At 45.7% G+C, this 23,043-nt stretch overlaps 1 protein-coding gene across 1 annotated transcript in view; it reads right to left on the reverse strand.

Annotated features, from left to right (window-relative positions):
* LOC142839413 (calpain-13-like) overlaps window positions 1-23,043 on the reverse strand; it is a 71,408-nt gene that overhangs the window by 42,715 nt on the left and 5,650 nt on the right. The window contains exons 2-5 of the mRNA XM_075955530.1: window positions 14,313-14,385; window positions 13,217-13,332; window positions 7,024-7,160; window positions 152-326 (exon numbers count right to left, since the gene is read on the reverse strand). Of these exons, the coding sequence (XP_075811645.1) occupies window positions 152-326; window positions 7,024-7,160; window positions 13,217-13,332; window positions 14,313-14,385 (501 nt within the window). The remainder of the gene's footprint in view (window positions 1-151; window positions 327-7,023; window positions 7,161-13,216; window positions 13,333-14,312; window positions 14,386-23,043) is intronic.

Genomic DNA, 23,043 nt, shown 5'->3' on the forward strand with positions numbered 1-23,043 from the left:
CTCTGAAACCTCACTTAATCTCTCTGAGCTCATTTCCTCTCCTCTGATAGGATTTTGGAATCCCTGTCTCCTCCCTACTTAAGGACTCTGGATGGACACTCCCAGCTGAAGAAAAACTTCTTGGGTACCAAGGAAGCCACCATCTACTCACCCCCTTCGGGGTGGCGCAGGCCACCATTGAGCCTGCCTTGACTGCAGTCTTCACTGCCATCAGGAGGTTGGAAGGGGAGGAGTGCAGGTTGACGATGGTGACCACGCCTCCTGTGAGGTCCACCAGGGCATCAGGAAGGTAACCGTAGTGGATCTGGGAATAGGAGCCAAGCAGCCTGGGAGGGGGAGGTCAGGTTAGCCCTGAAGCAGGAGATGGTACCTCAACCCTGAGCATGGCCCCTAGATGAGGGGCTTCTCTATCCATTGTGGGCCACACACGCTGTGGCCCCAGGAGGAGGGAAGACTGGGGTGAGCCAGACCCTAGAAAACATGGAATGTTATTTTGATGACAATCTGTGTTGCTGCCTCCTCCGTCAGAAGACACAGTAAGCACAGCACCAACATGTGCAGGGTCATCCTAGGTGTACGCTTGAAGAAGAACAAGACCTCACCCCCACCCTCAAAGGACACCCCCAAGTACAGACTGGCAAGGAGCAGCCTTTGTTCTCCCTGACCCAGAGCTCTTGTTTCTAATGCCACCCATGCCCCTGGAAATTAGGAGGGAGAGAGACTTTAGTGAAGGTGGCATAGGAAGAGGTGGGCATACATACCCTCAGATCTCTCCCACCCTGCAGCCTTTGGCCTGCTCCTTACGCTCCTGCACCTCAGAAATTCCTGGTCTCATTGTCTCAGCTTTGCTTCCTTCCTGATTTTGCTTCAGACTCCAGTGTTTGAACCCTGTTTATCACCCCCTGGCTGTGCGCTGGCAGGATTTGACTTAGCATCTCCGAGCCCGCTTCAGGACCCCATCACACATTATCGAGGTACCATCCTTGGCTCCCCTCGCAAGCTTTCAATGCCTGGAAGGAGACTGAGCTTTCTCAGGCTGCCTTTGCCTGTTCGAGGAGAGGACATTTACAAATGTCTCACTGAGTTAAGTGAATGTGGGCAGCAGAGAGAGAGCCTCTCTGGCCATGGCCAGCATTGTGAGGCACGGTGATCTGTGTGTCTCCTCCGTGCTCCAGATCAGTCTGTCCTCCACACCAGTGCTTGGCATCAAGACATAATCGCTTTAGAAAGGATTGCCAATGATCACGAATCAAACTCTTTGACCTAGTTGGGTCTCTATTTCCTACAGGAAAAAAAAATAAGTAACCACGGGAGATGGAAGACAGACTGACCCCGGGCCTGACTGACTGACTCTGGGTTAAGGTTCATGTGGGTAAAGGAAGTGCCAAGGGTATTTCAGGGAGAGGAAATCAAATTGGAGAGGCTCCCAGAGCCAGTAGAGCAGTGGCTCTCCACCTTCCTATATCTATGACCCCTTAAAATATAGTTCCTTACATTGTGCTGACCTCCAACCATAAAAGTATTTTCATTGCTACTTCATAACTGTAACTTTGCTACTGTTATGAATTGTTATGTAAATATATGATATGCAGAATATCTGATATGTGACTCCCCATGAAAGGACTGTTTGATATCCCCCCAACGGGTTACAACCCATGTGTGAGAACCCCTGCATTGGAGCACGGTAGACCTAGAAAGGGTGGACAAGAGTGTTGGGGTAAGCCTGCGATCTCTGGGAAAGGGGGTACTGAACCAGTCACAATGGGCTTGCTAAAACTGGAGCCATAAAGTCAGGGCCTCTCAGTGGGGTGAACTGTGGGTTGTTAAACAATAGCCATGGCAAGACACGAAAGATAGAAGATAGAGGCCTGTGGACTGTTTCCTGAATGCAGGAGCTGCGGTCCCCTCCATCCCTGCCAGATCCCTGTGCATCTGTACCCTACGGGTAAGCTGATGCAGAGCCTTCCACGGGCGATGGCCAGAGCTCCTGCCACGACTCTTTGTTTCCTCTGCTTCTATAAAATCAGACGGGAGTCTGGGCGTGGGTCCACTCTCACCGCTGCTGGTAACAAGGCATTTGGTCTTGGAGATGACCCCTCTCCGTTTTGTTCTTGGGATTTCCGCTAGACACAGCGGGATGGACTGGATCAGAGTGGGCCCCCCAAACACTCCTCTCTCATCCTATTTCTGCCTTGGTAGCTCTCCTCCTAGATCCACATAGAATTCCAGCAAACGTGTTAAACAGCCACTGTGTCCCAGGCACACCTGCCGTGGGTTGCTTAGAAAAACCTCTTGTTACATAAACCTAAGGATCCACAGACCAAAAGGGCGAGTCGACAGGGACACTCATGTGACATTTACCCACATTGTTTAAAATGAGTGCTGATCTTATCCCCTCCCTGGCCTCCCTGTGACCCCAGGTTCTGATTGACTTTAAATTCTTTATCTCCATGGTGTTTGCTCAGTCAGTGACACAGGTTCCCTTTGATCACGGTTATGCCCACTCAGGTCTGACGACTTGACTCTTGCTATTTACCAAGGACGGCAAAGTTAAGAAGGAGCATTGCAAAGTCTATTAGTGCTTCGCTGCCCCAGTCCTCATGCCTGTACCAAGGCTCCCTCCCGGCTCTCAGCAGGACCCATGAATGTGGCTGCTCCAGGGAAGCAGCTGGGGGTTTTGAGCTCTCTTCCCTGATGTTCCCCATCTCAGTGGCTCTGGCCTTCATCTCAAGTCTGTCACCCACGATAGTCTGCTGTCACCACAGAGGTACCACACACAATGGAAGAGCTCCCTGTCCAAGCTGCCACTGTCAGCACTCCCCGTCATGTCTTCCGGAACCTTCTCTCAACTTAGTGTCTGTCCTTGGTGCTACTGTCCCAGTAGCAGTTGGATGTTTTGACAAGGAGTTGAGTTGGGTCTCTTCTTTATAGATGCAGGCTTACAGATCCTGCTGAGACTTCAGGAACATGGTAACTATTCTTAGCCCTAGCTGCTGACAGGAAATGGTTTTGGGGAGAGAGAGAGAAGAGAGAGAGAGAGAGAGAGAGAGAGAGAGAGAGAGAGAGAGAGAGAGAGAACACTGCCCATCACATCTGTCATTATGCCTTGTTACCTGAACCCAGGAATTCTGGGTGAGCCTGTCCTTATCCCTCTGTTTGAGCCTCGTCTTGAGAAAATGACTATCTCCATTCTGTGACAGAACAGAAGAATCCAGATGTCTAAACTGAGCCTGACAGCAGGAGCTGGGATGCTGCAGTTCTGACCCACAGAGACACAGCCACGGCTGACGCGCGGCCTGCCAGATCTTGTCCCCATCTCTTCAATCTCCAAATACAGATTGCTCTGCCTGACACTTGACCGATCTGATTAATTTACTTCAGGACTCCCCAGCACAGTGATACGTGGGAATTGGGAGTCCACCTGTCCACTGGGCTATGTCTATGCCCTCAGAGGGAGAGCGGCCCCCGCCATGGATAGCTATGCTCTCCATGTTTGTATGGGTGGTGGTCTGTGTCTATGCCCTCAGAGGGAGAGCGGCCCCCGCCATGGATAGCTATGCTCTCCATGTTTGTGTGGGTGGATCCAACACAACATTTCCTTCTGTAGAACCAACAGCATCAAAAACTGGCAGAAAGAAACTGGGGGGACATCTCTTGGTCCCAGCTTGGTCTTGACCACTCTGTGATCTTGGGCAAGTGATGTGCTCCCCTCTTACCCTTAGTCTTCTCCTCCCTCCCAGGAGAAAATGCTCCCTGTCCACAGAGGCCTTTCTGAGCACCCTAGCTCAGCATTCACTTCTGCATCCTGCAACTCTCCTCTCCAGGTGGGTGGGTGAATGGGGGCAAAGCTTTTAACGAGTTTTAATCGTCCAAAACGTTTTATCCCCAGCTAGATTTCTTTAGGCGGGAGTATGTCGGATTTGGGCCTAGTCTCCCTTTTCTTCTCATGCTGAATGATTTCTTTAGGTCAGCTGTTAACAAAATGGGGTCAAAGTCATCATTTCCATCCTCAAGCTTTCTAATTCTCCTGGGCTCCCTCTTTTTACATAAGGGGAAAAAATGAGGCCCAGAAGTGATAAGGGTGGGATCTAGCCAGGAAAGATAATGGCAATGTTTGTGTAAGTAGCTTAGGAGTGAATTAACCTCCCAGAACGCCCGCTCTGGTTCAACAGCTCTGCCTGTTATCTCGACTTCTTTCTCCAGTGTGAGTGCACAGCTCTTCCCAACGAAAGAAGCGAGAAACAACTTTAGTTTTTCCACATATTGCCTCTCAAAGAGAAAAAGAAACAAAGAAAGAATTCTCACAGACGGGCCTGGAGGAACCTCTTAATCTAGATTGTGAGTCCAGCCAGGCTGGCACCCGGCTACATGGAGCCCCTCCCAGGCAGGTGGCCAAGGGACTCAACTGCTTGCATCTGTTGTCTTGTGGTAGCTTGGATGCTCACGTTATTCGTGTGTGAGGAAGGAGCCTTCCAGCCCTATGTCCCTTTCTCCTGTTCCCTTTCTCCCCAGGGATGTGGACCATGTCATGTCCTTTTTCCTGTGAGCACTGGCTTCCTCTTCCCCCTCTGAAGTGTTGTTCTCTATGTCTTTGCCCATGCATCCTTCTAGGGGAAACAGTCTCACCCACAGCTCTTAATCACAGGGCTCTATGGCCGCTGAGCCCTGGCCATGGTTGAGAAGGTCAATGGGGACCTAATGTAAGCCTGGCCAGTTAGACTGTCATTCTCTCTGCAATGGGAACCTTATTCGGAGCAGGAGATAGGGTCAGAGGAGCAGACTGAAGCCCAAAGGAGAGGAAAAGAGCAAGGTCACAAGGCCAGGTCTGCTATGAGGAGCAAGAAGGTAGACTATCCTGAGGGGATGGCAGGGGAGCTGAGACAGGGAGTCAGATAGGCCACCGGGTTTCTTCCTCCTGCCAACCATTTCAGGATGCATGCAACGTTTCTTCCTTCTGTGTTCTGTAAAATGCATGCTACAGTGACTGTAACGTCCATGCCCACAAGCGGCTCCATATTTTACTGCTCCATGTTTCCTGCCCCATTTGTTCAGAGCCCACCCTCCAAGGATCAGCCTGGGCCTAGATTGCATTTGTGGCTTCCGACCACTGTGTGGCTGTCCATGAGTACACCTACCCCATGGTTCCTGTGCATCCTGGCATGGGTATCTCACACCCCATCCACAGTGCCATTGGGAATAGCCCAGACCGGTCCTCTTAGAGCCCCTCTAGGAGAGTCCTCAGGAGGTGTGACACATACTTATGAGAAATCTAAGAGTTCAAGTGGCCCTTGGAAGGCTGTTTCAGGGCGTGTCCATTAAGGCTGTTTCCTACATTCCCGGCAGTCACTTGGCCTTACCTAGCTTTGATTTTTATAGTCTGAGAGCACAGAGGGGTGCTGTCTGACTTTTAAAAATTTGCATTTTCTTTCTTTTTTTGGTTGTAGAAAGCCTGGACCTCTCTCAGGCATTCTAAGAGTCTTTAGAACAGTGCCTTGTTCTATAGAGATGTGTGTGTGTGTGTATGAGCATGTCATTATACATATTCACTCGAGCCAGACTGCTCAAGGGCCTGAGGCAGTGCCAAACACAGTGCCTGGCATATGGTAAAATGTTCAGTGGGCATCTGTTGAAGAAGTAATCCTTAAAGCCCAAGGAAAACAAGTAAGGTGGGGTGCATACAAGTTCTGAATTTGTCAGGACCACAAGCTGGTCCCTGAACATCCTGTGTGGACCACAAGAGAAGGAGAAAGTCTGGCTCGACTACCATTCCCCCATACAAATGAGATCTCATAGGAGCCACACAGGACCCTCTCAGTTCCTGGACCACAGTTTGAAGTGTTTCACCCAAGCTTTCATCTGTCTGCCTCTCACTGCCTCTCCCCTCTGTAGAGTCATACCCATCCTTCTGTCCTTCCATCCTTCGTCCTTCCGTCCTTCCATCCTACCCATCCTTCTGTCCTTCCATCCTACCCATCCTTCTGTCCTTCCATCCTACCCATCCTTCTGTCCTTCCATCCTTCGTCCTTCTGTCCTTCCATCCTTCATCCTTCTGTCCTTCCATCCTTCGTCCTTCCGTCCTTCCATCCTACCCATCTTCCCATCCTTCCATCCTCCCATCCTTCCATCCTTCCTTGCTCAAATGTCATGCCTTCCAGAAACCTCAGTCTGACTCTCTATAGGCCAAGGGAGTTAGGACCATTTCTTTATCTTTACCACATCAGAGTGTGCTCAGGATGATAGCTAGCCCAGTCCTTTGAGTCTGTAATCTTTGCACCCACTATGAAACCAGCCGTGGAATGAAAGTTGTTGGAAACAAATGTAGTCAGTAATGAGCATGTGCAAATATCCCTTGTCTTTGTTTCCTAAATAATATACTCTAACGACTATTTGCATAGGATTTATATCATAATAGGAAGTATATTGTAATATATATATATATATATATATATATGTAGATGATTTAGAGCATACAGGATGTGTGTAGTTTATATGTAAATACTATTTCATTTCATATAAGGAACTTCAAATTCATGGTTTCTAATATCTACGGGAGGATCCTTGAGCCACTCTCCTTCAGATACGAAGGACAACTATATTTCATCTAGAGTCTAATTATTAACCTTACATGAGTCCAGAGGTCCAGTCCACACCTCGCTACATGTCTGTAGGTCCCTTCTGATGGCCCCAGTACCAAAACCTTGAATTTAGAGATTGTTTCCCTGGGCGACAAGGGCCCTGATGCTCAAATGGACAGTATTGATTTGTTTTGAGACAAAGTCTTATTATGTAGCCTTGGCATCCCTGGTCCTCACTAGGTCAATTAAGCTGGTTACAAAGATCCACCTGCCTCAGTTTCCCATTGCTGGATCGAAAGTGTGATTTCACCTCACCCAGGACATTGCTTGCTTTCAGAACAGATACTGTGAACTGCAGGGCCGGCTGGCAGGAGGCATCTGTGAGGGCAAGACACTGGGCCAGCAGAGCCTGCACAGAAACCAGGCGGAGAGGCTCACTCATACTTACTTGGCATAGGCTTTCTCCATCAGGCAGGGCCAAAATTCCTGGTTGCCTCTGCGAGGACGCACAAAGAGGAAGTTCTTGTCTATGACAGGCAATCGGTCATCAACCACTACTTCCATCCACTGGCCACACTGCCAGAACTGGAAGAAAGAGAAGGCTATGTCTTAGTATTGCCAGGGCAGCGGGAAGTTTCTGTAACTTGCTGACCTAAGCCAAAACATTTTTTGGAACTTGATTTCCATGACCCAATAACAAACTCAAACCAGAGCGATAGCACACAACCCAAGGAGCACATGCATGTCCTCTTCAATGGCAAGAGGAATAAAGGAGGTACCAATCATGAAAACAAGGCAGTTGGTTCAGAGAAATCCAGGCAGGGAAGAAGGATGTGTGGGGGTCTACTTCGGCTTTGCAATTAACTATAGCCTTATTTTGACAAATCTTTTGTGAGCTTCAAACAGACACAGGAGTGTCCTGATCTTTCTTGCGCACACAGGGCAGCAGGGGAAGCATATATTAACGAGAAGAACGGCAGGTGCAGGGCTGTGGCAGGGCAGGACAGCTGACCTGGAGCCGAGGGCTCAGGGAGGAAAGCATGGCAGGCATATTGAAAATGCACCTCAAGTGATGAAGACGGAACGGGCAAACGCCTCGAGGCAGAAGGATGCGGCTGGCTCAGGACTGAGCAGTGACAGCCTGACTCTGGCCCTTCTGTCCTCATGTCACACTGGCCTTGCTGTTATAATAGAGAAATGAAACTGGCTGGCGCTCTTACTGCTAAGAGTACAAACGAGCCAGATGTTCCTCTCCAAAGCAGACTGCTTTCATCTTTAGCATTCAACTCCGAATGGTTCACTCAGGGACATTGGGAAATGAGGCACATTCATCCCAAAGGTAGCCTTTTAAGTTCCTTTGTTGGTTTCCACTGGGCTGGATGGAGCAGCAGGACCTCGGGTTTAGGGCTGAACTGGATGGAGGTGAGTCTCCTCCAGCCGGGCTTGCTAACGTGGGGTGGATGTGAGCTCTCATCCAAGCCACCGTCTCCACAGCTGGATATCCCAGGACTGTCACACCCACCTGAGGACACACTATCAGAGCAGAGGTGGAGTCGAGACCGGGATGTCAGTGCAAACGGGGTAAAGATGCTTTCATGGTCATTCATGAGCCAGGGCACTCGAGCCGGCTTGGACACAGCTGGATAAACGTAGGCAGGGAAGTTCAGCAAACAGGGATGCTACTGAGAGCCATCCAGGAACGCTAGTCCCAGTCCCCAGAGGGTAGGCAAGAAGGCCATTCAAACTTTGGCCTCAGTTGGGTAAACAGACAGAGGATAACGTCCAGTTGGTAGAACTGAATTTTGGCTTTATCTCTTGCTATGTAATAACAGTTATTAGGCAAGACACTTACTTAACCCTGACTCCATCTCCAGCCTGTCAAGCGATGGGAAGATGAAAGAACTACTTGGGAAGATAAACCTGAGAGCAGGTGAGACAGCGAGAGGGACAGAGTGGTTCTGAGCCGCTGTGATTTATGGAATCGTATGACTTCTTTATTCAGCAACCAGGATGGTGTCATGACAAACGAGAGGGCCCTGGGACAAGGAGACTGTTATAACCAGTTTTGTCTTAGAAATCACTTCATCTCATTCTTCTCTCACTAGTAAGACTGACCAAACATGCTTTCCCTATGCAAGGAGAACACCAGATAAGACTGCTGTTGCTAGAGATCAAGAATACACACACACACACACACACACACACACACACACACACACACACACACACACACTTAGAGCATATGTGTATATAACTATGTAAAACATGATGAGTCTTCGTTATTATTATATGTATTTAAATAAGCTTTGTACATAAAGATAAATATATAAAGACAAAATATAAAGGAAGCTGACTGATTGATAGTCAGAAATATGGCCATGTCCTATTTCTTGGGGGAAGAGGACAGGCATATGGAGAGTGTTTAAACCCTTCAAAAACCACATAGGTGCCATTTTGCCAATGTTATGTGCCTGACAGGGAAATAAGAATTTTTCTGGGCAAAGCATCTGATGTGCCTGGGCACTGTGTGTTTTCTAGAAGTAGAGTCCAAGTTCAGAGTGGTAGAAAGAGACCTACAGAAACCAGCAATATAGCTGATACTGGGGAGTTTTGTTTGTGCGTGCATATGTATATGTGTGTGCACTTGCATGTGTGCATGTGAGCATGTGTGTGAGTGTGTGTGTGTGCATGCGTGCATGTGTGTGTGCATGAATGTGAGTGTGTGTGTGTGGGGGGAGTGTGTGCATGTGTATGAGTGTGTGCATGTGTGTGTGCCTGAGTGTGTGAATGTGTGTGTGCGTGTGTGTGTGTGCATGTGCATACCACAGCATGTGTGTGGAGGTCAAAGGACAACTGGTAGGAGTCAGCTTTTTCTTTTCTTGAACCCACAGCATCAGACTCAGGCTAAGTGCAGAGCCATCGATCCCATCAACCAAAGGTACTGGGGTAATTGGTTGGCTTTCTTTGTTATATAGAAGGACAGCGTGTGCTCTGCTGGGTCTCTGGTTATCCTAACCACCTAAGGCATGGTCCAGCAATGCTAGCAATCCTATGGTGAGCCTATGCTCAGTTTCAGATGTTCCCTGGTGCCCCTTGGTGTGGTCTTTGGATCACTTATCAAAGTATCAACATCACCAGGGAGTCTGTCATAAGTATCTGCCTGGTTGGACTTTGGGAAGTGAAAAACAGGATTTAAAAAAGAGAACCAGCAATGAGGTAATGAAAACTCGCAACAGAAGGAGGTTAGTCTAAAGACTGAATGTCTCATTCACCTTCTGGAAAGAATACGTATGCATTTTATTATATGCATTGGTGTATATGTGCATGCGTGTATGTATGTCAATGTGTGTGCATTGCTGCCATGACTGAGCCATCTCCCTAGCCCAAGAATATTTATTTTAATTTATATTTAAAAAATTACTTACATGTATATATGTGTATGCGTGCATATGAGTGTGTGTGTGTGTGTGTGTGCGTGTGTGTGTGTAGGTGTCCACAGAGGCCAGAAAATGGTATCAGTTCCTCAGGAGCTAGAGTTGTGGGCAGTAGAAGCAGTGTGGATGCTAGGACCTGAACTCAAGTCCTCTGTAAGAGCAGGATGTGCTATCAACAGCTGAGTCATTGCTCCAGCCTCCAAGAGTAATTTTTACATGGTGCACATCTGAATGTGCTCTAGAGAAGTTTCTGCACTCCAAGGAGAGATAGCTACATAGAGACTTGAAGTTTGACAGCACATGCTACATGTAATGTTGGCTGACACTGGACTTTTCTACATCAATGAAGATACTAAGACAGTGGGACAATGGGAATTTTGAGGTAAAGGAACATGGCAGGATATCCCAGAACAAACCAAGATGGTCTTCAGTGAGAGTGGGTAAATTCTCAAGTAGTTTCAGAAAATTATGCAAGAAATTACTTCTATCTGATAAAGTTAAATAGAACAAAATCTCAAGGTAAGAAGATATGAGGGTGGAAGAGACTGTCGAAAAATGATTGTTGAATCTTTCTTACAAAAAAAAATCACCCATAACAATGAAAGTGAGACCAATAACTAAGTCAAAAACAAAGACTTAAGAGGTTGTGTCTGTGTGCCTGATGTGGTGTACGTGAAGGTCAGAGGACTACTTGATGGAACTGGTTTTCTCCTTCTACCACATAGATCCTGGGTCTTGAACATAGATCATCGGGCTTGGTTGGCCGAAGCCTGCTGAAATATCTTGCTGGCTCACAGATAACAAGATATTAAATGAGCTATCAGAGAATCTCAGGAGCAGCTTTAAGACATTATTTTGGGAAACACTCTTTCTGGTAAAGCATAAACATTAGTAAGTAACTCCAGTTATCTGTAGGTATAAGAACAAACTTCTAGAGTGTTGTCAGGGATTGTGCTGATTTAGTAAAGTAGTGGTTGTAGGTTCTCTTTCACGAGAAGTGACTTTTTTAGCATAGATTATTCTCAAGGTTCCCAGTACCAGAAATGTTTTCCCTCTTGTTGCAAGGGTTTCAGTACAATTAGAGAACCGGTGGTTACCACCAAGATTTGTGTACCACTGCTGCACCGTCAGGGTTGTTGCGCTATGGTCCTTGTTATGGTTCCTAGGCAACATAGCTAGGTAGGATTGTTGGTGGCCTCCCTCTTTTGGAAGCTTGCATGGGGCCTTCTAGTAACCTGAAAGCTGGTTCTCATACATGCGAGTAACGTTAATTGGATGGAGCAGGTTATGTTTAGGTACATATGTATACATATACACATACATATAGGCATATGGTAACAATTAATAAAAACGATGACATGAATTTGACAGAAAGGAAGGAGGGATATATGGAAGGGCTGGAGGGAGAAAAGAAAAGGGGAGAAATGTTGTAAGTCTCAAAAACAAAAAAAAAAAACAAAAAAAAAGAAATAGCTCCAAGAGAAACAAGCGATGCAAACCAACTAATAGTTACTGTCTACACTAGAAGAGTTAAAGAAGTCATATTATTTTTTTGCCATTTTATTTTTTATTATGTCACTTAGTGGTAATGTGATCGTTAGGGGATAATTCCCAGGGTTGCTGAGGTGATGACCTCAGACAGTTAAACACAGGAAGAAGACGGTGCTGACTCCGGATGGGAATAGCTCTGCTTTGTGTAACAGCTGCCATGTGCCGAGATGGTCGCTTAGACCTGGATCCATTTCTGGGACACATTGGTAGATTTTTCTTAGACATTATAAAATTTGCCCTTTTTTCTGTTTATTCTGCATTATAATTTTGATTAGCCCTGTGGCTATTTTGGGGGTTATGATGTAGAAGGCTCATCTACTGGGCTTCTGTGGTTAGGTTGTTCATTACTGCCTTTATACAAGCAATATGTTATTTTAAAGAAGTCAAATTTTAAAAAGAGGTGGAGTGAGGTAATGTAACTACTGTCTGTTTTACTTTCCTTTTTGTCTGCTTTGCTGAATGTTTGATTAGCAAACATTACTCAAATTATTTCAAACAGCCAAGGGTGTAGCAGTTCTCTTTCCAAAGCTAGTATACCTCAACCATGACTAGAAAATAACACAGCGCAGAAAAGCCTTCAGATATAACGTAGGCGCGGACGTTCTAATGAAACTCTTAGCAAACTGAAGTTGGTGGCATCAGGAAAGTCCCTTACTAAAATCCAGAGGAGGACAGAGCTGACTCTTGTCACTCTGAGTCAAAGGGTGTGATAAGACAAGAGGACAAAGTAACAACTAAGGGCATTAAAAGAGGAGAATCAGCTCCAGCAGCTTGAAGATCATATCATCAAGTAACCAAAATAATCCAGATTTAACCACAGAAAAATAAAGGAGAACTAGAGAGAGAATTCGGTAAGGTCGCCAGAGAGTTTACTATGGAATCGGTGGCTGTTTTTGTCTTTTTTCCTCAACATCTACTTGGAAAGTGGGGAAGGAGAGCCAAAAGAACTTCGCAGTGGCTATACAGTTGTAAAATACTTGAGAATAAATTTACCAAGAAGAGTACAGCACCAATGTGAAAACGCAACTGTAACATTTTATGGGCAGTCGTAAAATCAGTTCTGAATAAATAGAAAGATATACCGTGTTTCTGGAAAGGAATAATTAAAACAATAAAAATGTAATTTTTCCAAATTAATACATAAATTGCACGCTGTTCCATTCTACATCACAGTGGCTTTTCTGTTTAATTAGACAAAATTATTTTAAAATTCCCATGGAAGAGAAATGCGCAAGGATTACCAAGGTATTTGAGAGAAGAAAAATGAATAACGAGGCAGAACACATCCTCCCAGATGCTGCAACCCCTATAATGCTCCTGCCACTAATACCACCCCATGGTGCAGGGATAAGAGGCGAGAACTTAGTGGTCGTTACCTTTAGGGTTCTAGGTCAGTGGTTCTTTCACTTCTCATGTACCCCTCAAAATATGCCAAATGACTCCTTAACATCATAGTCAATCCATTTCTGTTTCCACGCAAACATCCCCCCCCCACACACATCTTCTCTATGTGTGACTGGGCCATAAATGAAAGGCAGAACCCTGTTTAGGAGGAAAAAGGGTTAACTGACATATAGATGTCACTTCCAGCTCAGGCTTCCAGGCCATGACTCACAAGAGTCCCCCATCAATGAAGGAACAGATTTGTGCACATACCCGGAACCGGAAGATCCCAGCATACTGGTGTGAGTAGCTTTGGTCCATCAGGATCTTCTGCAGACATTGCGGGTTCTGGGTCAGGGAGCCCAGTGCTGCCAGGAACCAGCAGTCTCCTGGTAGGGGATAAAGTCATAACGGAAACTGGTTGTGCTGGGAAATCCCACCCCCTGAATTCTACAGGTTGCAGATACCAGAGTTAGCAAATCTTCCTACAAATAGAGTGAGTATCCGTTGGAAATCTTTGAGACCAGAACATTTTCAAATTATTTTAAAATCAGACTATTTTCACCTACATAATCAATTATTGTCAGAATGAGACCGAAATTTAAATATGAATTCCTTTATGCTTCACATCTCTCTCATATACTCAGACTTAAGCTTAAGGCCTAGTTTTCACACCTGTGTTTAGACTGTGACCTGTCGAGGGAGATAAGGTATGTAATTTTCTTCTTGAGTTCAAAGTTTAGAACAGTTAAGATTTTGGGGGTTGGCTCTAAGGAGATCCAACCTATGCTGAAGTTTTGCCCCCTGAGGGAGGAAAATTGGGAAAAGGATTTACCGAGCCAGTTCCAAGCAAGATGGAGGAGAGGATCCAGTGTTGGTGATGTAGGTATTGGGGGACAGAGTGGGTAGGTCTGGTAAGGAAGGCCAGGGAAGGCCCAGCTAAGCTTTGACAATTCCGCTTGCTCCCTGAATCCTTTTCTTATAGTTGCCCAGGGCTGACATCCAGCAATCTTTTTAACCACTAAACAGAGTCAGCAATTGTACTTTATATAATCGCAGAAAATGCACCTGTATTTTTCTTTGCTAATGTTTGTCCTGCCCCTTTCTATGCAGGGGTCTCTCTGATCCATGCAGGCGTTTTCTATGCTTTCCCTTGATGGATGTGTAGCCTTGACCTTCTCCAGGTGCTGTGCTCAGAGCAGCAATCACAAAGAGACCCTCGGAGGGGCCTTTCTCCAGTTAGTGGAAACTCTAGTGGGCAGATTACAGGCTGCTGGTTGGCTAGGTGTCTATGAACTTGGCTTAAGACTATAATTTCCCATGTGAAGACCACGTTGAAAGGCTGGCATGGAAGCTGTGGCGTTCTTACCCGCTCTTCCTTGCTGGATATCAAATCTGCTTGCCCCTTCCAGGATGAAGTGAGGGGGATCCTCTGATAAATCCTTACAAAAGACAAAGAAAGGTTATGAGCTTCTCTCATTCCTCTTTGCCTCGGTGTGCTACCCACAGCATCATTCACTTTGCCTTTGATGGGGACAGAAGTTAATTCTTAAATAGGTGCCCAAAATATGAGTTAGGAAACTTTCCTTTTTTCTTTGGGTTTTATGGCTCTTGGGGAAGCAGGTGTCAAAGGGGTGTATATGTAGCTGACAAGACAGGCAATAAATGCACAAAGAAACTACACAAGGAAACGTCATAAATAAGGCCTGAAGATCTTTATATCAAATAGGCAGCCTGTCTGTTCCCAACAAGCCTGTGTTTTATTAGACAGTTATAAACAAATAAAAGTGAATAGGATCCATTCGTCAGAGGAGACTTTGAGAAATATCAGGACTACACTTTGTCTGAGTGAAGCTTTTGCTGGGAAATGGCTGTCTTGGTTAGGGTTTCTGTTGCTGCAATGAAACACCGTGACCAAAAAGCAAGTTGGGGAGGAAAGGCTTTATTTGGCTTACACTTCCACAATGCTGTTCATCACTGAAGGAAGTCAGGACAGGAACTCAAATAGGACAAAAACCTGGAGGCAGGAGCTGATGCAGAGGCTATGAAGGGGTGCTGCTTACTGACTTGCTACCCCTGGCTTGCTCAGCCCACCTTCTTATAGAACCCAGGACCAGCAGCCCAAAGATGGCCCTACCCACCACGGGCTGGGCCCTCCTTTCATTAATCACTAATTAAGAAAATGCCTGTAATGGCTAAAATAAAAAACACCTTTGCTGGAGAGGTTGTGGAGGAAGGGGTACCCTCATCCATTGCTGGTGGGAATGCAAACTTGTGCAACCACTTTGGAAATCAGTGTGGCGGTTTCTCAGGAAATTCGGGATCAACCTACCCCAGGACCCAGCGATACCACTCTTGGGAATATACTCAAGAGATGCCCTATCATATGACAAAAGCATTTGTTCAACTATGTTCATAGCAGCATTATTTGTAATAGCCAGAACCTGTAAACAACCTAGATGTCCCTCAATGGAAGAATGGATGAAGAAAGTGTGGAATATATACACATTAGAGTACTACTCAGCGGTAAAAAACAAAAAAACAAAAAAAACAATGACATCTTGAATTTTGCATGCAAATGGATGGAAATAGAAAACACTATCCTGAGTGAGGTGACCCAGACCCAAAAAGATGAACATGGGACGTACTCACTCATAATTGGTTTCTAGCCATAAATAAAGGACATTGAGCCTATAATTTGTGATCCTAAAGAAGCTAAATAAGAAGGTGAACCCAAAGAAAAACATATAGTTATCCTCCTGGTTATGGGAAGTAGACAAGATTGCCGGGCAAAAAATTGGGATCTTGGGGGTAGGGTGGGATGGGGGTAAGTGGAGATGGGGAGAGAAAAGTGAGAAGGGGAGGATGGGGGGGGCGAACTTGGGGAAATGGGATGGTTGGGATAAAGGAAGGATGGATATGGGAGCAGGGAAGCATATATCTTAATTAAGGGTTGGCAAGAGACTTGAACCTAGAGGGGCTCCCAGGTGCCCAGGGCGATGTCCCCAGTTAGTTCCTTGGGCAGCTGAAGATAGGGAACCTGAAATGACCCTATCCTATAGCCATACTGATGAATATCTTGCATATCACCATAGAACCTTCATCTGGCGATGGATGGAGATAGAGACAGAGACCCACATTGGAGCACCGGAATGAGCTCCCAAGGTCCCAATGAGGAGCAGAAGGAGGGAGAACATGAGTAAGGAAGTCAGGACCGTGAGGGGTGCACCCACCCACCGAGACAGTGGGGCTGATATATTGGGAGCTCACCAAGGCCAGCTGGACTGAGACTGAAAAAGCATGGGATAAAACCGGACTCTCTGAACATGGCGGACAATGAGGGCTGATGAGAAGCCAAGGACAATGGCACTGGGTTTTGATCCTACTTCATGTTCTGGCTTTGTGGGAGCCTAGCCAGTTTGGATCCTCACCTTCCTAGACCTAGATGGAGAGGGGAGGACCTTGGACTTTCCATAGGGCAGGGAACCCTGACTGCTCTTCAGACTGGAGAGGGAGGGGGAGAGGAGGGGGGAGGGAGAGAAGAGTGAGAGGAGAGGGAGGGAAATGGGAGGCTAGGAGGAGGCGGAAATTTTTTTTTTCAATAAAAAATAAATAAATAATAAAAAAAGAAAATGCCTGTAGTTGGATCTCATGGAGGCATTTCCTCAACTGAGGCTCCTTCTGCTCTGATGACTCCAGCTTGGGTCAAGTTGACACAAAACCAGCCAGTACAACATCATCCCTCAGAATTCAGCTCAGCTACTCCCAGCTCTGGATTCTAGTTCACTCACCTGCTACACAGGACACAAGCTTCGGATTCCTCAGCTCATTGCCCAGCCCTCACCTACTCACAGACCAAGTCTGGAAACCTCTATCTACCCCAGCATCTAGCCCACACACACTTAAGCTGCCACAGAAGAGAAATGCAGCAAGGCCAAGACATGACGACATCAGGGTGACGCTGGAGGACTCTCGGAAGATGTGAATGTTATAAGAACCCCTGAGGGGGTCTCCGGACACTTTTGGGACAGCCTTCTACAATTGTTTCCTTTATGGAGGCCATGGTTTTTTCCCCCTTGGAACCTGTGTGGCTCTTCTGTTGTTTATGGTTGCTTAATCTGCTAACTGCTCCACTGTTGTTTCCCAGAGAGACGGGCCCTAGCAGCCACAAAAGGACAGAGATCTACACCACAGACAACCCTGCCAGCCTTTCATGTGCTGCCTGAGTTTCCTGGTGAGAACATGAACTGGGGACAAGTAAAGGTGTGTGATCTAAAGCACAGCTGTCTTCCTCGCAGCCTTCACTCACCTTCTTGGCTGTGAATTGACCCCATCAGATGCAGGAGAGGCACAGTTTGGCTCTCCAGTGGGACTCTCTGTTAGAACCATAGCCAGGGTGCAATTGGAAATCTTTCCAGTTCACGTAAGTAGGAAAAACTGCTCTGAGGGGCCATGGTCCTGGGCACTGGCTGTGCAGCTGGTTTTAAAACAATGTGGGCACACTTCATTGTCCATGGTTTGTCCCTCTTTCTACTGGGAAAAGGAACTAGAAGTCTCAAGGGAGGTCTGGTCTCTGAATGAAGACATTCAGTTCTGATGCTCTACTCAAAGGAACTGGGGAAGATAGTTCAGTGGTAAAGTCCTTACCTTTCAAACAAGCATGATGGCCTTAGTTTGGTCCCCAGACCCCATATTAAAGGCCTGCTCAACGAGAGGGAAACCATGCTTGGTACCTGAAACTCAGCCATCTATGCGGGGCTAGTGGCATCATGGATCTCGGAGGAGAATCTACAAACACCACTTTAGTAAACCAGCATAATCCCTAACTACAGTCTAAATATCTTTCTACTCATGGATAAGTACAGTTCTCACCCCTAATCAAAGAAACTTCTCTTTGCAACAAATGGAGACCATTACAGAAAACCACAACTGGTCAAAATACAGAAAACAAGAGATCCCGTGGTGCCCAATCTCAATGGATACATCTACAACACAATACCTGCACCATAAGGTTCAGGGAACATCGAGGAAGAGGGGGTGGGAAGATTGCAAGAGCCAGAGGAACCAGAAGTTTGCTGTGAGATTGTGTCTCCTACAATGCCAGAGAAGTCTCCTCAAAATGGCTCCCTAAACATAAGGTACCAATAGGCATGCTAACATGGAAGGGACACCTAGAGGTCTCCACACTAGACAGAAAACTTCAGGCAGCCAAGGGATATTAAGAACAGGGGAAATAGTCTTCCGCAGGGAACAGCACCCAAATTGGTTATTCAGCACTGAATGATCAGCACTGAAATCACGTGCATGTAAGTAACATTATATGGACTGAGTAGGTTGTGTTTATATTTTATGTATGCAACAACAATGAAAGAAAGAGGTCATGAGTTTGAGAGGGAGCAAGGGGAGGAGGTGCATAGGAGAGGTTAGAGGGGACAAAGGGAAGGAGGGAATGATGTAATACTTTCAAAAACTAAAAAATATATATAAAAAAATAAATAAAAGTGTATATATAATGTCAGGAGTGGTGTAAGTACACTTATAATCCCAACACTAGGGAGGCAGAGATAGGCAGATACCTGGGGCTTGCCCACCAACTAACCTAGTCTGCTTTGCAGGGAAAAGTGAGAGACCTCATTTCGAAAATCAAGGTGCATGGTACCTTAAGAAAGTTGACAGCTGAAACTGCCCTTTGGCTTCTGTGTGCACATTTATACCTGTGACTCATACAAATACATGCACACATGCATGCACATAAAACAGGAGAAGGTGGAGACCATGGAGGATTGGACCAGGAACATGGCCAATCCTGCAGTTTAACGTCATCCACTGTTGAGCTCCTTGGCAGTTGCCCTGTTGGCTTTGCTCCTGTGACTTGCGCAGGAGGGTGTTGTGTTGGGAGGGTCCCTGAAGACAGCCTGCAGATGGAATCTTGCCCTGATGTGTCTCCCCAGGTGACCTGGAGACCTTGAACACTTTCTTCTTCTTTACTGTAGCTCAGTGTCCTCATGTGTCACATGGGGACAAAAGTGTAGGGACAGCTAAGAGAATCAAACCCTGAAGCCCAGTGATGGCCGCCACTTACAAACCTCCCACCGAGCCGTAGATGCTGCCCTTCTAGGCTATTCCCTGCAGGCTCAACACAGACTCACAAAGCAGGATGAGTCCTTCCATTTGCAAATGAGGAAGGATGTGGAACACTTTAATACAGCCTCTGACAGGGTGTGTGTTCGATAATTATTGATTCCTTTCTCTGGTGTGGCAGCTGCAAAATTAAAATGCCTATGCTCATAGACAAACCCGTAGCCTCGGATGCATTCATTATTTAACAAGGCAGAATCAAACATAAATTAAGCAGTCAATTCATAGATAATAGAAAGGAAGGGACAAAAAAAATGGGAGGAAGGAAGAGATAAAGAAAACAACCTGCAAGTTATAAAATAAGCCAGAAACACAACAAGAATAATAAGGTAAATAAATTGTTCTTCCCCGGATAGCGGCTTTACATAGAACCGACCTTTGATAAACATGGTAGAGAAACCCAAATACAATTAGAAATAAAAATAGGTTTTAGAGGTAAAAATGCATAGCTCAAAATTTTATGCTGATCAATTAAAATACTAATAATGATAAAATGACTTAAATTAGTAACACCCCAAATCAATAATCTTGGCCATTGTTTTTTAAGATTTCAAAGACTATTATTACCCTAGTATACCTCTGTATGTAATTTTCCTGTGAATTCTCTCAAACTTTCAGGGGGTAAACAAGTCTTGTTTCATTTACAAAGCCTTCTTTCATTTACAGTTTCAGTGCTTAAAAAAAAAGAACCCAACTGCCAATTAAGAAGCCAGTGAGTTCTATGTACAACCAGAGAGTAAACACACATACACAAATGCATACACATATGCACACATGCATACAAGTACACACATGTTGACATCACAAACCAGACTGACGTAGACCAACTTACTATCACAGAGAAGAAAGTTCTACAGGAAAAATGTAAGAATATTTTCATTTCAGGATCCCTAATAGCCGAAAAAAAAAGCACTTACATGGGCCCAGTGGAAAAAAATTTATAATCTTTTGCTAAATGCTATGAAGGCATTTGATGAACACACAAACTTTTATCAAAATAATGGAAGTTATAAGCAAAACAAAATAGCGTGGTGGCACTCAGAAGCCTTTCGGGTAGCTCATCTGGCTTCCTGGAGAAAAAGCCCACACAGAACGTGTGTCACTGTGGCTGAGGAGGAGCAGGCTCCAGGCCTTGGGAAGTCCCAGATTAGCAGGTGGATTTGGCGAACCCGGGCAGTGGGGATGTTATCACAATAAGATCCTAGAAGAGACCTGTGCTGAACTCCCAGCAGAGGGTGACTCAGAATCAGCTGGCAGCCTTGTAGATGCAAAGGCTGTGGAGCCCCACCTCGCACACCTGTGACTCAGGAGGTCAGCCAGAGGTAGCATTTAAGAATGACAACAATCCAGAGGTGACTCTGAGATCCATTGGGGCAAGGAACCAGGCTTTGAGAGGTTTAGTGCTATGTCCCAGGTCAGATTGCCTCCAAGGGTCTCTCTTCTCCTTTCAACTCTCCAGTAGTGAGAGTCTCTCCCAGCTTGAAGCATTTGACTCTGTGAGACAGACAGAGCTCTGAGGGCTTAGAAATGTTAGGTATGCCCAAGGAAGCTGGGGTAGTTAAATTGAGACGTCAGTTTAACTGGATCATTTATTTGGTAAATATTTTATCTGGGCGTGTCTGTCAGGGAAGGGGTGGGTTGATTTGTATCTGAAACTGTGGACTCAGTAAAGCAGCCTGCCCTCCCCAGTGTGGGTGGGAATATCCGATCCTATCTAGCTCATCAGGTACTTGACTATAACAAAGGGGAAAAAGAACTCACCTGCCCTCAGCTTGATCTGATAAAATGGTCTCCTGGTCTCAGACTAGGAACCTGTGGTTTCCTTGGCTCTCAGGCCACTGACTTAAGACTTTCTTATGTCTTTAGGTGGCAGACTGCAAGTCATGTTGTTACTTACAACTACAAGAACCCAAAATCTTGGAGCAAATTTCTTTTAATAAATACATCAGTGGGTCATAGATAGGTATATTGGATTAATATATGAGCACCTGTTATCAATATGGATGTTGAGAAATCCATTAATAATATGTAATTATACATCAGTGCTATGTAGATATGACTATACATACATACATATATTCTAGATTTTGTCAGGTATTTGGAAAATCTGAATAATACACAAGCCATCACTATTCCTCAAACTAAGTAACTGTCAAATTAAGTAATTATAGTCACTTAAGTCTAGGCTATAGGTCCTTTTCTCCAGACCGAGTCTGCCTTACTATTTTATTAGGAATATCAGAAACCCATGTAATTCAAATCTTGGCAAACATCACCTGCAGGGGCAACACAGAAGCCACTCCTCTTGATCACCTCTGGAGATGTCACCCTGTCTGTGGACATTTGCATCACCGTGTTTTCTCTGACGACGGCTTATGAATTTCCCATACATAGTGCTGGTCTCAGGTAATAAAACATGTCTACTAGTTACCTTTGCACAGCCGTGACTAAAACACCTGGGGAACATGTAGAAGGGGAAGGGTTTATTTCAGAACCATCTGGGGTGAGGGTTGGCTCATTGGCGCCCTTAGTTGTAACATCGTGTGGTAAGATGCTGTGCTGGAGGAGGCTGTTCACAGCATAGTAGACAGGAAGTAGACAACAGCCAAAGGACTGGAGACCAGGTATAAGTTTCAAAGGCTTGCCTGTCAACGGCCTACTTCCTCCTACTAAGCCCTGCCTCCTAATGTTTCTAGAGCCACCCAAAATGCTGCCACCAACTGGAGACTAAGCGTCAGCACTCAAGTCTGTGGGAACGTTTCATGTTCAGTTGGTAACAATTATACTTGTCATTTTGTCGCTCAGCCCTTCCAGATGGTGACTAGGCTTAGGCTCGGGGAGGTGGCAACAGAATTCCTCCCCTGTTTTTCTGAGAAAATTCTGATGTGTTGTCGTCAAAGATTTTCCCGCTCAATGGCAACTGGCTGTTGGCACAACTACTTTCAGTTCCTTCTGGGAACAGCTACATGAGAGAACATCTTTACAATCTACCCCATGTTCAGATCTCTATCTTTTCCCTCTTCTTTTTACGAACAAGACATTATGGTGAGTCACTTCTGGTGAGTGAATGTTCCCATCAGAAACTATTCTGACTACGCGGAGATATTTCCTGGGTAGGCAAACTCATTGCTGTGGAGTGACCACAGACGGGTCGACAATAAAGCTGTGAACTGGGCTCAGGTACCTACTAGAGAACATGCTTTAGACATCCTGTCCCATGCTTTGGGAAGCAGATTATTTTTTTCCCCGAATGGGGTCAAAGATGACTCTCCAGCTCCTTGGTCTCTCCACATTGGTGATGATGTGAGGATCCACTGCCCTCAGCTCTCTGCTGTCCCTTAGGGCAGCCACAATTATACCTGTTGATTTAGACCTAGCGGATATCAACCTGTGGGTCTAAACCTCTTTGGGGTTGCATATCAGATACCTTGCATTAGGATTCATAACAGTAGCAAAATCACAGATTATGAAGTGGCAATGAAATCACCTTACTGTTGGAGGTCAGCACAACACGAGGAACTGCATTAAAGGCTGGCAGCCTTGGGAAGGTCTAGAATCACTGATTTAGACTTAACGTTAAAAGTTCCATCTCCCTGACACAATGATCACGTTTCAAGTACTCAGCAGACACATTTGATTGGTGGCCATGGCAGCGAATGGAGCAGAGTGAACACACCTCTGTCATTGCTGGAAGGGCTGCAGGACACTGCTGATCTATTTAGTGAGCATAATGATAGCATCCACCTTACAGGATGGCGAGGGCAATTAAGTGACAAATTGCATGTAAGCACTTAGTATAATACCTCAACTATGTACATACTCAGTAAGTGGGATTTATTACTATTATCCACAGGATAAGAGTTCTCCTAAAAGGGGGCCATCTAAGTACCAAGTTTAATTAGAGAATACATTACACACACGTACCCCCAGGTTTAACTCTTGGTATTAGCTCTTACTGAGAG

This window comes from Microtus pennsylvanicus, chromosome 21 (assembly GCF_037038515.1).
Source record: "Microtus pennsylvanicus isolate mMicPen1 chromosome 21, mMicPen1.hap1, whole genome shotgun sequence".
NCBI lineage: Eukaryota > Metazoa > Chordata > Mammalia > Rodentia > Cricetidae > Microtus > Microtus pennsylvanicus.